Genomic DNA, 15,811 nt, shown 5'->3' on the forward strand with positions numbered 1-15,811 from the left:
TAACCTAGCAAAAAACAGAAATACTTTATATTTGCATAAAATTAAATGGTCGCATACTGTCTAAAGTACTCAACGTAATTTGTCATGTTTTTTTTAACTTTTCGCTCTGCTCCCTTTCGCTCTGCTTCTTATGTGTATTGTGGTAGTGTAATTGTGTAAAATAAAAAAAGTGAAAAAAAAAAAAAAAAAAAAAAAAAAAAACTTCACCGAGAGTCAAACAGAATAGCGAGGGTTTGAATCCCGGTGTGGCCATCTACATACAACACTGCAACACTTTTGCAGGAAGATTTGCGCAAACCATAAACCTTAATTTAAAAAAATAAACCATAAATTTATATCAAATTAATTTCAACAATTAATAATCGTGTCCTTTTGCGACTACACAGAGGGATTGTTTGTCACTGGCCATACAACAGCCGCAAGTGGATGCAACCTACCACTTGTATCCACCTTATCATCACCGAGCACGTAAGATTCTATTGCGCAACCTCGTGCGGCAAGAGAAGGTGACAAACATGATATCGAACACGTGGGTTTTTCCATGACCGCCGGCGATTCGAGCTCCAGCCTCATGAGATTGGGGAATTCGTAAATTACAACGCGATGACATACTTATGTCGGGCATTTCTTCATACGTTTTACATTGGAAATAGGAAAATGTGTGAGTAGTGTGTTTGTGCACTTTTCTACAAATCAATTTTCTGTTTAATTTTTCTTATTGAACTTTTTAACTTCAAACAAAACCATACCTAAAACCAAAGGTCGGTAACCTATGAAACGCCGCATGACAGTTTTCATGTTATATCAAAATGTCAAAGACTTCGCGTACCAACCCATACATGCGCATCTTTAGCTTCCACCGAAAATATACTTACATGATCAAGTTACTTATACTATCTTGGGTTAACCTGCATCACTTTTTGCTAAAACAAAGTTGACTAATTTCGACCTATTAATCATGAACTGCTGTTTTTTAATGTGTCTGTTTTTGGAACTTTAAACCTCAATTACAACTTTAATCGGTAAAGTTATCGACGTCTGCAGATCATCAAAAGCGTTCGGATTCCGGTTAAACGAGCGTTGTCTCATTTCCGCTGCTCGCACCTTCCAAGAAGAATCATTAGATTAATTACCGACGAAACGTCATCTCGTTAAAAGAAAGTTAGGCGCAATTCGTGTGAAATTTAATCCATGATTTGGAAGTCTGAGGTAATTAATGGTGTAATGGAGTCAATCTAATTGGACTGAATTGGAAATAGTTTGTAGTTGTGTATTGGAATTGTACGTTTGTTGCTTACGTTACGATCTTTCGTGTTTTTGCGTCTCCAAACATTTATATTTTACCGACATTAACGCAGAAACAACACATGAAAATGTGTAAATTTTGTTTCTAGTGCAGCGATCTGCTTTTGTTTGTGTAATTATTTAATTTTTGATATGTTTTAGTACATATTTGTATATACAGCAATGGAAATACTACCTTTTTTTACAGTTGGTTGCAAAGTGCAAACGATTGCTGCATTTTCAGGCGACTGGATAATTGCCCGTCAACGATTACTGATAAAAAACGTGACCAGTTATAACAAGTATGAAGTAATTTTCCGTTAATCGCGGCGGCGGAACGAGCCCCGGGCGTGGAAAATGTTCGAGATCTCATTATTTAATCGCGCCGCGACTTGAAGATTTCTGCTAATTGTTCTGCTACATTCTGACAAGATGTCGAAGCTCTGTTGGATCGCTCTGTCTCTGTTGTGCATTTGTTTCGTCAAAACTTCTGCCGATCGTAAGTGATACGCACGAGGTTTTCAACCGTATGCTGTTTGAATGAAAATGCGTAGACAATTTGAAAATAATACATTGCAAGTATTTTGACCTCAACTTTGTAGGCTACATATTTAATTATGCTTAATTTTACTATTTCACCGAACCGGGATTCGAACCCACGCAACGCTGAGCAAAGTTCTTGATGAGGTTTTCTGCTTTGCTTAGTTTAAATGAATCTGAGCGAGGTCTTGTTTATGGAACTTGTTTTACGACTACCAGTTTACTCTGGCGTTAGGTACTTTCCCAGAAAAAGATTCGAATAATTCTTACCTTGGGCATTTTTTACTGCTTGAAGCTTTTTTTATCTTAAATTAGCGGCTATAATTGTTGGTAAGTATCAACCGCATTTCTTTGTGTAATGCGGGTTTTGCCTTTTTAACCTTTTTTTTTAAAACGTAAACAATTTAGGTCAATTAATTTTGCTGTTTGTTTTCACAGCGGCTGAAACTGAAACAGAGGGGCGAACCACCAATCTGTTGTATCCTTGGTGTCCTGGCAACCAGAAATTTCACTTGTGCAAACCGTGCTGGTGGAAATGCCCTACAGTGAACCCACTCACGGCAAGAACCAACTCATACGCGTGCGGATGTAAACCTGGCTGTGCATGCTCACAGGGAACTTACTGGAACGGAAACCTCTGTGTAAAACTCAGCGGTTGCATCCCAAGTAAGTGAATAAACGTTTGACGTTTTGTCATGTTATAAAAACAAAGCTTTCTTGTGACTTTTTGAAATCTGAGTCCAGTAATTCAAGGAAATCAAAAAAAATATTTGAACTATTTTCTAGCTTTTCAAAATAAACGCAAGTAGCAGTGTTACCGACGTACCTAAACAGGTGCATCACCGCGTTTACAATCCACCTTTTCTTACGTTGCAGAATGTCCGGCCAACCAGGTTTATTACCGTTTCTGCAACCGTCCGTGTCGCCTGACTTGTGACCAAGCAAACCAACCTCAAGTATGCACAACTGTGTGCAGACCGGCCGGGTGCGAGTGTCCTTCCACGCTTCCATACTGGAACGGAAACCTATGCGTGTCACGTGACCAATGCAGTAAGTTACGCGTGTGCTATGTATGACGTCATAGTTAGACTTGGATGGGAGCTGTGGGATTTTTTGAAAGACAGTGGACGGTTTTAGAATTAGAAATTGCAGGCAGAGGGTCTGGGATTAACGAACACTCGGTGCTATTAACTTACAATGAACATTTTATTAGGTAATCAGCACCAACGAAAGTGTACAAAAGGGCACAACAGCTCAATGTCCCGCTGTGTTTTAGCTGCTGTTGCGCCCTGTAGTATTTTTTCGTACGTCGGAAAATACAATCTTTTCTAACAAAAGTTGTATATTTGTTGTTTTTTTTCACAGGAAGAACGAACAGTTTAGTATCCATCATTTTATCTGATAGTGAAAACCTATTTACAGTCTTCAATTACGTTGATATTTCTTGTGTTAATTTAGATCCATGTCCACCTGGTGTCGATTTACACCACTGTGTGAAGAACCCTTGCAGCACTGCCAGATGTCCCAACCATCCCAGTGCCGAATGCAGGAGCAACTACTGCGGTGGTTGTAACGCCGATTTCTACATCAACAACAAACTCGTCAAGGACTGTCGTAAGTTGCCTACGTTTCCTATGGGTATTAAGAGCAAGAGCAAGGGTGTGGATCTGTCCGATGCAAGAGCAAGGAACAAATTTTGCGACATTATCAGTCGGACAGCAAGCACCAGACAAATTAAACGCGTCCAACTCAATAAAAGTTTTGGGTAAAATCTTACACATTGGACTGAGGTGCCAAAAAGGTTCCCTGTTTGATGACTTTTGGGCGTTTATTTGCACCTAAAACAAATAATCAATAGACCAATTTCTTTTAAAATCAAAAAGTAATCCTGAATTTGTTACGCTCTGGCTAAAAATCGTCACAAACGAAAAATAGATTTATTCTCAAACTAAATCGCAATTTTGAAACACTTTTTTCGTCCAATGTCAGTTTGGGGAAAGTAACGTTTATTGTAAGTTACGACACAGTAAAAAGAATGCATCGTTGATTTTCAGTTTGTGAATCGAACCAACATTACTACAGCGGCTGCAAGCCGTGCCAAGGAACGTGCAACAACCCGAACCCCGTGTGTACAGCTGACTGTAGGGCAGGGTGTGCATGCAGACCTGGGTATCTGCTGAAGGGAAAACGATGCGTTCGTCCGAACCAGTGTGGTAATGACGGAAACTATTATTAGTGTTTTGTGATAAACTATATATGATATAAGCCACGTTTTAAGTGTAACGAAACTATTGTTTTTGGCCGATAATTGATTATTAACATTTGAATACCAAACCTTACGACGAAACCACAATTTTACCCTCTATACTTTTAGGCCCGTGTCCACCAGGAGTTCCGGTTGTAAATTGTTTGGTGGATCCTTGTCAGTTCGCAACGTGTCCAAACTTTCCGACCGCCAGATGCGCAAGCAATTACTGCGGAGGTTGCAACCACGATTTCTACATTGGAAACAGGAAAATACCTGAAGAAAAATGCAGTAAGTGCGAGGTCCAACGTTTTAACCCACATAAAAATGCAGTGAGTGTGAGGTCCAACGTTTTACCCGCATAAAAATGCAGTAAGTGCGAGTTCGAACGTTTTAACCCCGTAAAAATGCAGTGAATGCGAGGTCTAACGTTTAACCCCCGTAAAAATGCAGTGAGTGCGAGGTCGAACGTTTAACCACATTGTACTTAAAGAGTGTTTCCAACTGCAACATAAACAAATAAAACTGATAGACAGATATTTCCCATTTTTCAATACTTTTCAGCTTGCCCCGCCGGTCAGAATTATTATTCACCATGTGGGCCTTGCAAGAAAACTTGCACGAACCCAAACCCTGTTTGCATCACCCACCAATGTCGCCCTGCAGGATGCGGTTGTCCTCCATATAAATACTGGAACGGTTACGAGTGCGTCGACCAATGCCGTAAGTAAATATTGGTCAATTTCAAAAACCATTTTTGGGAGCTCCGTTTTTGCAAATTGGTTCAAATCTGACCAGATTTGTTTGTACTAAGCTTTCTGTATTTTGTAACATTTTTACTCTCGTGACAATCTAACTGTTTACTCGGTGTACATTTAAGTTGGATAAATGACTCAGTAATTTCTTGAGCTACCAAAACACTAATTATCTCAATGACAAAGTAGATATTTTATTATCTGTTTTAGCGACTTTTTAAATACTTCCTTGGTACAAAGATCTTCTTTGTGTTCTTCAGCTTACTGCCCACCAGAAGCCCCCATTGTGCTGTGTAAGAAAAATCCGTGTGATGGCGCTAAATGCCCGAACTACCCGGACGCCGAGTGCAGGCCTAACTATTGTGGAGGTTGCAAGGCAGAGTTCTTCAGAAATGGAGTAAAAATTGAGGAATCGGAATGCAGTAAGTGCAATAAACACACCTGTATGTTAATTAATACTAAAGCACTTTATATGTCCAAGATAATTCACAGGCCAGTTATTGGCATTTCATTGATGAAAACATGGCATCGTTGCAAAGCAGATAGATCTATAGCAGGGGTGGCCAACCTACATTTTTAACTTAAATGCACCACAATTTTTATTGGTCGAAATTTCCAATGCCTTTTTTTTTCTGGAAATCAGTTATTTTTTCTACTACGTTCAGCCTATTTTTTTTTTATTATCCCTCGGAAAGAGTGCACCGCTACTAACTTCCCAATGCCCTTTAGGTTGGCCACCCCTAGGCTAAACAGAACGAAATATCTCGACCAATGATATAACAATGGTTAAAGACGTCACAATGCGCGCTTTAGGTTGTCCTGCCAACCAAGTTTTCTACAAAAGTTGCAAACCCTGTCCGTTGCAACATTGCGATCACATCCTACACCCGGTGTTATGTCGTCAAGCTTGCCGTCCCGGATGTGGTTGCCCGGCCAACACCTACTGGAATGACAAAAAATGCGTATCACGTGACGAGTGCCACAGTAAGTGTGACGTAGTAAATCGGAGTGCAGATTAATTTAAATAAGAATAAAGGCTTGAGATTTAAAAAGATTTTTAAAAAACTAGAAAAAGAGTTATACTTTCCTCATTTATCTTTTGACGAAATTAACAAAACTGATCGCTTTTTACATAATATTATTAAAGTTATAAATTTGTTTAAAAGCGTTTCGCCGGATCTATTTTTGGATTTTACCTCATCCATATTTTGTTGTTTATTTTTTGTACTTGTTATTGTCAAAGGATAAATGGGAGCAAACGATTTTGATTATCTTTTTGGATCTATAAAAGAAATCACAGCCACGAATCTCCGATTTTTTTACAGAATGCAAATCAAACAAGGTTTTCCACCAATGTAAGCCATGCATTGGAACTTGTGACAACCCTCACGCCGTATGCCCGACAATCTGCGTTCCCGGATGTGAATGCAGACAAGGTTACGTGTGGAATGGAAAAAAGTGCATTCCACCCCAACAATGCCGTAAGTTTAAAAAGCAAAATATCCAATAATGATTTTTAGTAGTTGGTGCAGCTTTGATGGCTTACAACAAACTCGCCAGCTAAATAGCAAAACAAAACATAATTTATATATCCGATATGTCTTAGTATGTTTGGCCACATTGCGTTCCACGGTGGTTCGTCTCTGTTGTTTGGTCCCTAGTTTGGAACCCAACGGATCGAAGTTAATCTAAAAGTACCACAAAATAGAAATCTGTGTGCCTGCTAATGTAAAACCTAGCACAGTGCCTAGGGTAAACAGCTGCACTGATGGGGCCTTACAGGTCGAAATAGTCTGCACACCCTGTCTACAGCTGTGTTCGTATAAATGACGCAAAAGTACAAGATATATTTGTTCAACAATTTTTCCTTTACGTGAACAGACAACTGCAACAGATACTTGAACGAGGTGTACCGCACTTGTGCGCCACCTTGCGACGCAACGTGCGACGAACCTAGGAAGGAATGTTCCTTACAGGAGATTTGTACGAGAAGATGCGCCTGCCAGGAAGGCCACGTCAGAAACGCCCGAAACGTGTGTGTTCCACTTTCCAGCTGCCCGAGTAAGCGGACGAATCTTATTTAAAATTTATAAATGTTTTAAAAATTTTTATTTGGCGGTAATTAATTATTTTTTTTTGGAATTAAAGGACAAATTCAATACTTTAAAACCAAATATGACAAAAAAACGTGGCGTTTTGCTGTATTTCAGCCACATTAAATACTTTAACGTGTCTTATGTTGTCCTTGATTGCAAACATTTCCAGAAAAATGCAACGCTCGATTGAACGAGGTTTACCACACTTGTGCGCCACCGTGCGACGCAACTTGTGACGAGCCGAAGAAACCGTGTTCCCTGTTGAAAAGTTGCAACAGACGATGCGCTTGCAAGGTCGGCTTCGTCAGAGATCGTTACAACAAATGCGTCCGGAAGCTATCATGCCCAGGTGAGATTCCTTGCCAGAAAACTTACAAAATATTTGTTTACCTGATAGTTCAGCGTTACTACTGGTGAGACCTTGAAGGCCGAAACAGTGCGCACTGCCTGCATTTCAATGATAATAATAGATCTTTTGTGATAATAATAAAACTACATTATGGCCCAATTCAAATCTTATCAAACTTGTATTTGTTTTTTCTGTGACCTCATAAAAATATCTTGCCATTTTTAAAAAAGTTGTGTGCGACACCCAGTAAACAACAACTATATAAACTTGCTCCTACAAAAGCCAATTTGTTCGACACTTTTTAACATTTGTACAGTGAAGTCTTGCTGTGTGGTCGGAAGAAAAAATTTAAATTGCACATTTTATGCTTCTTTTTGAACAGTTATCTCATGTGACGTCATAAATTTCCTAACAAAACGTAACCTTTGTAGATTGCAGATACAACCAAGTGTTCAAATGCACAAGCTGCGTCCCGAAATGCCCCGGGTCGATCACTCCTGCGATAAAGTGCCTTCTGTCACTTACGTACTACCCGTGTAAATGGCAATGTACTTGTCCAAAAGGTTTGTTCTTGAACAAGAACGGACGATGCGTGAAACTCCTTCAATGTCCACTACTCAGAGGTGAGTTCATCATGAATTAAATCAGAGGGTAAAAGTAGAAGCGAGACCTGAAACATCAAGCTCCCTGTGAGGTTTGAACTCACGACCCTGGGCTTACCAGAGACAACACTCTACCAACTCAGATACAGGAGTTCAGTGGGTTTCGCGGGGTACATTGTGGCTAAGGTATATCCAGACGACCTTCACATATACGTATAGGGCACGTTCATTTCACATGTAAGTGGGTCTACATGCAATCTCATGACAAGATATAGGATAGCCCCATTGCGCTGGTCCTTATTTGGCGATCACAGCGATCATACGTTTTCCCGCCATTGCAGCCAAGTTGGATCCGCGAAAAATCAAAATTAATCTACGATAGCTGTGTTCACCAAGTGGAGTGATCCAGCCATGTAATGCGAAAGTATGAAAAACCAAACTGTTGGCATTTTTCATGAAAACTTCTACTCACATAAACAACAATCATACAAATGAAATAATAAGGGTTATCGCGTCAGGCGCCCATGTGAAGGTGATTTCCTTAACGGATAACCTCCATAGAGAGTGTCCATTTCACACATTGCGTAAATATCCTATTCCATAAAACAAGGGGAAACAAAATAACAACGCGGACAATGAAATGTGTTTTTTTTTTCCAGGTTGATCAGCTGGAAAATCGATCAACAACTTCAAGTCTGCGTCGGAATCTCCCGTTTTGACTTGATTGTGTATTTTTTTTCTTATTCGGCAATACACCATAATGGATGCAAAAAAAGGCTGCGGTTTTACTGTTAGTTAAGCAAACAGAACAAAAAATGGACTTTCAGCATGAAGCCTGCACAATTCATAATTTTATTTTTTCCAACTACGCAATACTAACAAGTATATTGAAATGACGAGGAGCGAATTTGAACCCAGAGCGTGTATATGCGTATTATAAGGTATATAAGTCGGGCGTTTGGCCAATGCTGTCATTTTTTTGCAAATGAATTTTTTTTTCATTTAACACCCATACGCTACCACAGTACAGGACACGATTCACATATAAGGAAAGGGGAGCAAAGCGAAAAGGTAAAACAAACATGACAAATTACGTTGGAAATTTCAGACAGTACACGACCATTTAGTTTTATGCAAGTATACAGTGCTGCCAATTTTTTTTTTTTTTTTTTTTTTGCAAATGCCTTGCTTATTTATTTTACACAATTACGCTACCACAATACACATAAGAAGCAGAGCCAAAGGAAGCATAGCGAAAAGTTAAAAAAACACGACAAATTACGTTGAGTACTTTAGACAGTATGCGACCATTTACTTTTATGCAAATATAAAGTATTTCTTTTTTTTGCTAGGTTAAATTCACAGTTACGTAGATTCTTCAAAAAAAGCACAAATTTCGTTAAGGTCGGGTTCGTTTCCGCGTATTTGCTACTATAAATCACATATCTGGCGCATAACAACGCACAATTCATAAAAAGTTGACTTGGCAAATCAGAATGCATTCCAAAAAGTTTTTCTGCATCTGTTAAAATTAAATTTTGTCTTATTCTAGCACTTAAATATGAAATTACATCCTCCCAGTATACATTTACAATGGGGCATGAACAAAAAAGATGACACACAGTTTCCACTTGCTTCTTGCAGAAAACGCACATGTTACTAATTACTTTCCCAAAAGAATGTAGTTGTTTGTTGGTTGTAACGGCATTGAGATTTAATTTAATTTGGAAGCTTCTTAATTTGGTTTCTATGGTTGATTTGTAGACGTTCTTGTAAACAAGGGGCCATGGGGTGTCTTCCCCTAACCTTTTGTCCCAGATGTCTTGTGCTTTTGGTTTAGAGGCTTTATTTTTCAGAATGGAATATATATCTTTTGTTTTGTTCAATGCATGCAACGTCTGAATTAAAGTTTTGACAATGGAATTGTGCGGTGGGACACACTCCATATCCCACTCGGGGGGAAATTTTGAGACAAGCTTGATAAATTCCACGAAATCCTTATTATTGGGCGTTAAGCCGTAATTTTTTGCAATCGTATCATATGCAAGATACTCTCCGTTTGTGTTAAGTATGTCTATTTGAAATAAAATTCCCGCTTTAATACATGCATTCATGAACCCGGGTTTTGCGTGGTATTTAACTTTGGCATTGAACCATAATGGACGATTGTTCTGTTGTAAGCCTAGCGTTGTAAAGAGGTTTTTGCAAGCTCCCACGGTGGCTCGTAGGGAACGTAGGGGTAAAATTCGCTTTAACCGTGAAGACTCAACTTTTGCATTTCCATTTAAAATTGCCTCCAACCAATTTTCGTTGCAAAGCGGCTTTTCTATCACCTTCCAAGTTTCATTAATGTTGTCGTCATGGAGTTTCCTAAACCATTTTAAGTTTAGTGCAAGGAGGTAGTTTTCAACATCGATTACGCCGAGGCCGCCTTCGTCTACATCCAAACATATTGTCTCTCTTTTAACTCTTTCCCACTTCGACCCCCAAAGAAATTTAAATATTGGTCGCTTGATTTTTGAAATAAGATCTTTGGTTAAGATTATCGGTAATACACTGAATTTATACGTTAAAATTGGAATTACCAGAGATTTAATAATTGTTGTCTTTCCGAGTAGTGTCAAGCTTCTTGACGACCAGAGATTTAATACCACTTGGATTTGTTTAAGAGTGGGATTAAAGTTCCTGTTTACCATAACATTGTTGTCATTTGTTTTGATTGGTATTTCTACCCCAAGATATTTTATTACATTCTCGGGCCATGACAATCCTTCATTTTCCATAGGTTTGAAACGTTCATTTCTTTTTGAACCTATGAAAAAGGCGACGGACTTATTCATGTTTACTTTGCACCCTGACAATTCTCCAAACTCTTCTATTACTTTAAATACCTTATGAAAGTCGTCCTCATCTCCCTTTAAAAAAACGATCGTATCATCTGCAAACATTGAGATTTTAAATTCGTGTTGATTAATTGGAATGCCTTGAAAGTTGGCCTTTTTAAGTGCGCTCGCAAGACATTCTATGCATAAAACAAAAAGGGTAGGAGAAAGTGGATCTCCTTGCCTTACACCTCGTTTTATTGTGAATTCCGGCGACAAGTGGTTGTTGTTTACTATAATACCGGTCGGTTTCCTGTAAAGGCATTTGATCCAGGATAAAATTTTATTGCCAAACCCAAATATTTTGAGCACCTCGTAGATGAAGTCCCAGCTTATGGTATCAAAAGCCTTGTATATGTCCAAGGACAGTACCGCACCAGGGATATTACGAAAATCTGCGAAATCGATTACGTCGAACAAAAGGCGAATGTTCGTACCAATATATCTACCAGGTATAAAACCGTTTTGACTGGGAGAAATTAGTTGGTTCAAAACCGATTTTAATCGCGTATTTATGACTTTGGAGGCAATTTTATAATCTACGTTCAGTAGTGTTATCGGCCTGTAACTTGCCGGTAGGAGAGAGTCTTTTCCAGGTTTTGGTATTAATGTTACCACCCCCTGCACTTGCGTGTTAGAGAACGCTCCAGTTGCCGTTGTATAATTCCAAGCTGCCATAAACATGTTTTTCAAGTTACTCCAAAAGGTTAAATAAAATTCTGCAGGAAAACCATCTAATCCGGGAGATTTATTTTTTGCCATTTGCATAAGCGCCATGTAAAACTCTTTTTCCGTAATTTCTGCATCTAATTCGATGGCTTGTTCATTTGTTAATTTTGGTAGATCAAGGTTTGCTAATTTAGCAGCGGTGGCACTACTATCCAGATTGTTTGGGTTTTGTTTGTATAACTCTTCGTAAAAATTAACAAGATCAGACAAGATAAGCTTCTGGTCTGTTATAATCCCGTTTCCCGACCTTAATTTATCGATGGTTTTCTTTTGGTTGTGCCGTTTCTCTAAGTTTAAAAAGTATTTAGTATTTTTTTCCCCGTCTTCGGCCCAACGTGCTCTGCTTCTGACGATGGCGCTTTTAGTTTGGCGCACAAGAAATTCGTTTAATTTGTCCTTAAGTTGCGCTAACTCGGTTAGTAAACGTTCGTCTTCCCCCTTTTTAGTTAAAGTATCTTGCACTTTTTTTATACGATTTTCGAATTCATGTAGGGTTGCTAATCTGTTTCTTTTAGCGTTTGAGGTGTAACGAATTGTTTCCCCCCTAATCACGGCTTTTAGTGTGTCCCACCTTGTATGTGGATTTGTATCATTTGGTGGATTTTCGCTTTCGAAGTTGGTGACTACTTTAACTATTTTCTCTCTATAGTTGGTATCATCGAGCAGGGATACATTAAGCTTCCAGTATCCTCTTCCGCGGGACGGAGGGTTGGTATTAAGTTGTAGCGTTATCATACAATGGTCTGACAATATTCCCGGGTCGATATCGGCATTTGTAACATTAGAAGTGAGTTGTTTATCTAACAAAAAGAAATCAATACGTGAGGCGGCGTATGGATTTTTCTGAAATCTCGAGTATTTCTGCAGATTTGGATTTTTTTGTCGAAATATATCTTGCAAGTTTCCTAGATTTGCATATTGCTCTAACTTTTTCTTCGCATTCCGGTTAGCATGTTTATCGGTACCCGATTTGTCGAGATTGTCGTTCAATACTAAGTTAAAATCTCCGCCTAAAATGACATGGGCATTTGAGAAATTGTTTAGTGATGAAAACAAGTTATCTATAAATTCCGGTTCGTCCCTGTTTGGTCCGTAGACATTGACAAGGACCAATTCAATAGCATTGATTGACATTTCAACCATTATGTATCGGCCATCTTGGTCTACTCGAACGTTATTTGTATGTTGCGAAGTTGACTTGTCTAGTAGAATTGCAACGCCTCTACTGTTAGATGTGCCATGTGCCCAAAACGCTTTACCTCCCCATTCCATTTCCCACAACTTAACTTTGTTAACACTGCTATGCGTTTCCTGCAAGAAGGCAATGTTACACTTTTTACTTCGAAAATATTGAAATATCGATTTGCGTTTCATTGTGTTGTTTAAACCGCGAACATTTTGCGAAAAGATGTTGAGAGCCATGACTTGTGTTAAAGAAATTTCTCCGTTGATATTCCTATGTTCGATTTACTCCGAGTTCCATGTCCCATTCGTATTCCATGCCACAATCGCAACGGTAAGGACGACTGGGGCTAATTTGGCGTGCCGATATCTTTTTACACGTACAACTAATTATTCTGCATTTACAGATGCTATTTTTACATGCAATCCCCAACGGGGACTTAGGCACAACATTTACGGTTTCACAATCACACTTAAGAGAGTACCTTTGGCACTGCACGCATTCGAACATGTCTCCATCAAGACGATACTCTGGTTGAAATTCTCTGCAGCAGGGCATAAGTCTCATTGTGTTCTTGCAGGCTGGGCACTCACATACTTCCATTCCCTTTTCGGCCAGGAATACTTCACTGGTGCAGCATTCCAATCCTACAGCATATTCTGAGCCACATGACCAGCATGTGAAGATGGTTGCATTGACTGGTAATGCTGCTTCTTTTTTGCATTTCTTGCAAGTAACCGTGTTTGTTTGTTCACACAAGCTAATTGATTTGCTTTTCGGCTCCTCTGGGCTTCTCAGACTTCTCTTTTTGCTATTACCTTTAAGAGGTGTACTTGCTTGCATTTCTCTTTCATGTTGCTTGAAGGTACCTCCTGTGGAGTTCTCTGGAGCCTCGTCGTCAGTTGCTGCGTGTTTTGCAGCCCTCTTATCAGTTGGGTCTCTGTTATCAGACTTTTTGGTTTTTGCGGCGTTTCGGTGTGGTGTTTGGTTATTTTGTATTTGTGCACCTAAATCTGGGAAATCCTGTTTTCTAGTTGGACAGTTTGCTTGTTTGTGTCCTTTTCCTCCACAATACTTGCAGGTAAAAATTTGCCCATGATAGGTAACATAAAATTCGAAATTGTCAATTCTAATGTAGCTTGGTATCGGGTTTTCTTCTACTTCGTTTAAATTCATTTGGACCACTCTCATTCCGGTCAAGAGCCCTTCTTTATCTTTTCTATGGGTAATTCTTTGGACCTTTCCATATTTCTTTGTTAGTTCGTCGACTAGGTATTCGTTAGGAAATGGAATAGGCACCCATCCGATCGCAACATTAATTTTGTCGCTTTCATACAGTCGGACATATTTAATATCTTCGTTATCAACCAGTATGCCATAAAGCTCAATAACATTTTCTCTGCTTGTACATGTAATGTCTAGGTTGTTTCCTCGCATGTCAGCTATACCAACCAATTTTTTAACCGAGTAGTTCACGCTCTTCAGGAAAGTAAGTAACTCATCTCTTTTTTGGAATTTCTCAGAACGCATAGATAAACAGTTTGGCCTTTTAAAACTTGCCGCTTTCTTGTTTACTGCCTGCGCATAACTTGTCTTGTCTGTCATTTTCGCTCCTGCTCGCGCGAGCGTCAGACCTAGAATGTACAGTGCTGCCAATCACCCGCCCTTATCATAAATATGTAAAGTGCGACATCTACAGATAACATTAAGCCATTACCTTCATTCGCTAGGTGTCGCTATGTATCTATTTTGGCCACAAAAACCTTCAAACAGGATAGAGAGGGTTCGAATCTTGTGTGATCAAAACTGCCTTTTTGTAGCCTTGATTACTTTTATTTTCATTTCCATCATGATCCATCGCAGGACAGCTCTCAGTTTTATGTTTTAAAGGCATTCGGTTTCATCTTTTAAAACATTCGACAAACAAAAACTTGGAGCACGAAACGAGCGAAACAGAAGTATTTTTACATTTCACATGATACAGGAGGAGGGTTTTATGGATGGAATATTGCCAAGGTTTAAACATTCAGCAGGTTTACGCAAACCATAAACCATAATTTTATTCTCCCGCAAATTAATTTCAACAATTAATAATCGTTTACTTTTGCGACTACACAGAGGGATTGTTTGTCACTGGCCATACAACAGCCGCAATTGGATGCAACCTACCGCTTGTATCCAGGTTCTTATCGCCAAGCACGTAAGATTCCATTGCGCAATTGCCGGCGGTCATGGAAAAACCACGAGTTCGATATTATGTTTGTCACCTTCTGTTTTGGCAACAAACCGCAGGCAAGTTGACCTCCGGTCGCATGAGATTGGGGAATTCGTAAATTCCAACCAGATGACTTACTTATGTCGGGAATTTCTTCATACGTTTTACACTGGAAATAGGAAAATGTGTGAGTAGTGTGTTTGTGCACTCTTCTACAAATCAATTTTCTGTTTAATTTCTCTTATTAAACTTTTAACTTCAAACAAAACCACACTTAAAACCATAGGTCAATAACCTTTCAAACGCCGCAAGTCAGTTTTCAAATTATGTCAAAATGTTAAAGACTGACTTCGCGTACCAATGCGCACCCTTAATCTTCAACTGAAACTGTTCATATAATTCCAGTCATTTTTTATCTTGGGTTTACCTTCATCAGTTTTTGCTGATGACAAAGTTGACGAACCCTTAATTATTTATTTGAGTTGCATATACAGATGACAATTGTTTCGACCTAATAATCCTGTTTTGTGATGTGTTTGTTTTGAGTATGTATTATGTCTGATTTGTAATGTGTCTCTATTTTTTAAGTTTGTAGTGTGCCTGTTTTTGGAACTTTAAACTTCAATTACAATTTTATGAAGTCATCGACTGAGGTAATTTATGATGGAGTCATTGTAACTGGACTAAATTGAAATAGTTAGTAGTTGTGTATTCGAATTGTACGTTTATTGCTTGTGATATATTTTTTTCTGTTTTTTACGTTTCCGAACATTCATATCATACCGACATTGAGACAGAAAAAATTATAGAAACATTCGTATATTTTGATTCTGGTGCAGCGGTTTGCGTTTGTTTGTATAATTATTTAAATTTTGATATGTTTTAGTACATATTTGTATGGACAGCAATGTACACACTACCTTTTCTTTAT

General features: G+C 38.8%; 2 protein-coding genes across 2 annotated transcripts; one reads left to right on the forward strand and one right to left on the reverse strand.

Annotated features, from left to right (window-relative positions):
• The first annotated feature begins 1,705 nt into the window (after positions 1–1,705).
• LOC145906061 (zonadhesin-like) lies at positions 1,706–8,629 on the forward strand. Its single transcript, XM_082993440.1, has 14 exons — positions 1,706–1,783; positions 2,263–2,490; positions 2,701–2,874; positions 3,283–3,438; positions 3,879–4,037; positions 4,199–4,360; positions 4,634–4,792; positions 5,085–5,246; positions 5,638–5,808; positions 6,150–6,305; positions 6,706–6,885; positions 7,090–7,269; positions 7,701–7,892; positions 8,531–8,629. The coding sequence occupies exons 1-14, from the start codon at positions 1,717–1,719 to the stop codon at positions 8,533–8,535; spliced, it is 2,151 nt and encodes a 716-aa protein (XP_082849566.1). The 5' UTR covers positions 1,706–1,716; the 3' UTR covers positions 8,536–8,629.
• Positions 8,630–12,916: 4,287 nt separating this feature from the next.
• On the reverse strand, positions 12,917–14,305 carry LOC145906063 (uncharacterized). The gene has a single exon (XM_082993441.1). The coding sequence runs from the start codon at positions 14,268–14,270 to the stop codon at positions 12,939–12,941; it is 1,332 nt and encodes a 443-aa protein (XP_082849567.1). The 5' UTR covers positions 14,271–14,305; the 3' UTR covers positions 12,917–12,938.
• Between the last annotated feature and the right edge of the window lie 1,506 nt (positions 14,306–15,811).

This window comes from Ascidia mentula, chromosome 6 (assembly GCF_947561715.1).
Source record: "Ascidia mentula chromosome 6, kaAscMent1.1, whole genome shotgun sequence".
Taxonomy (NCBI): domain Eukaryota; kingdom Metazoa; phylum Chordata; class Ascidiacea; order Phlebobranchia; family Ascidiidae; genus Ascidia; species Ascidia mentula.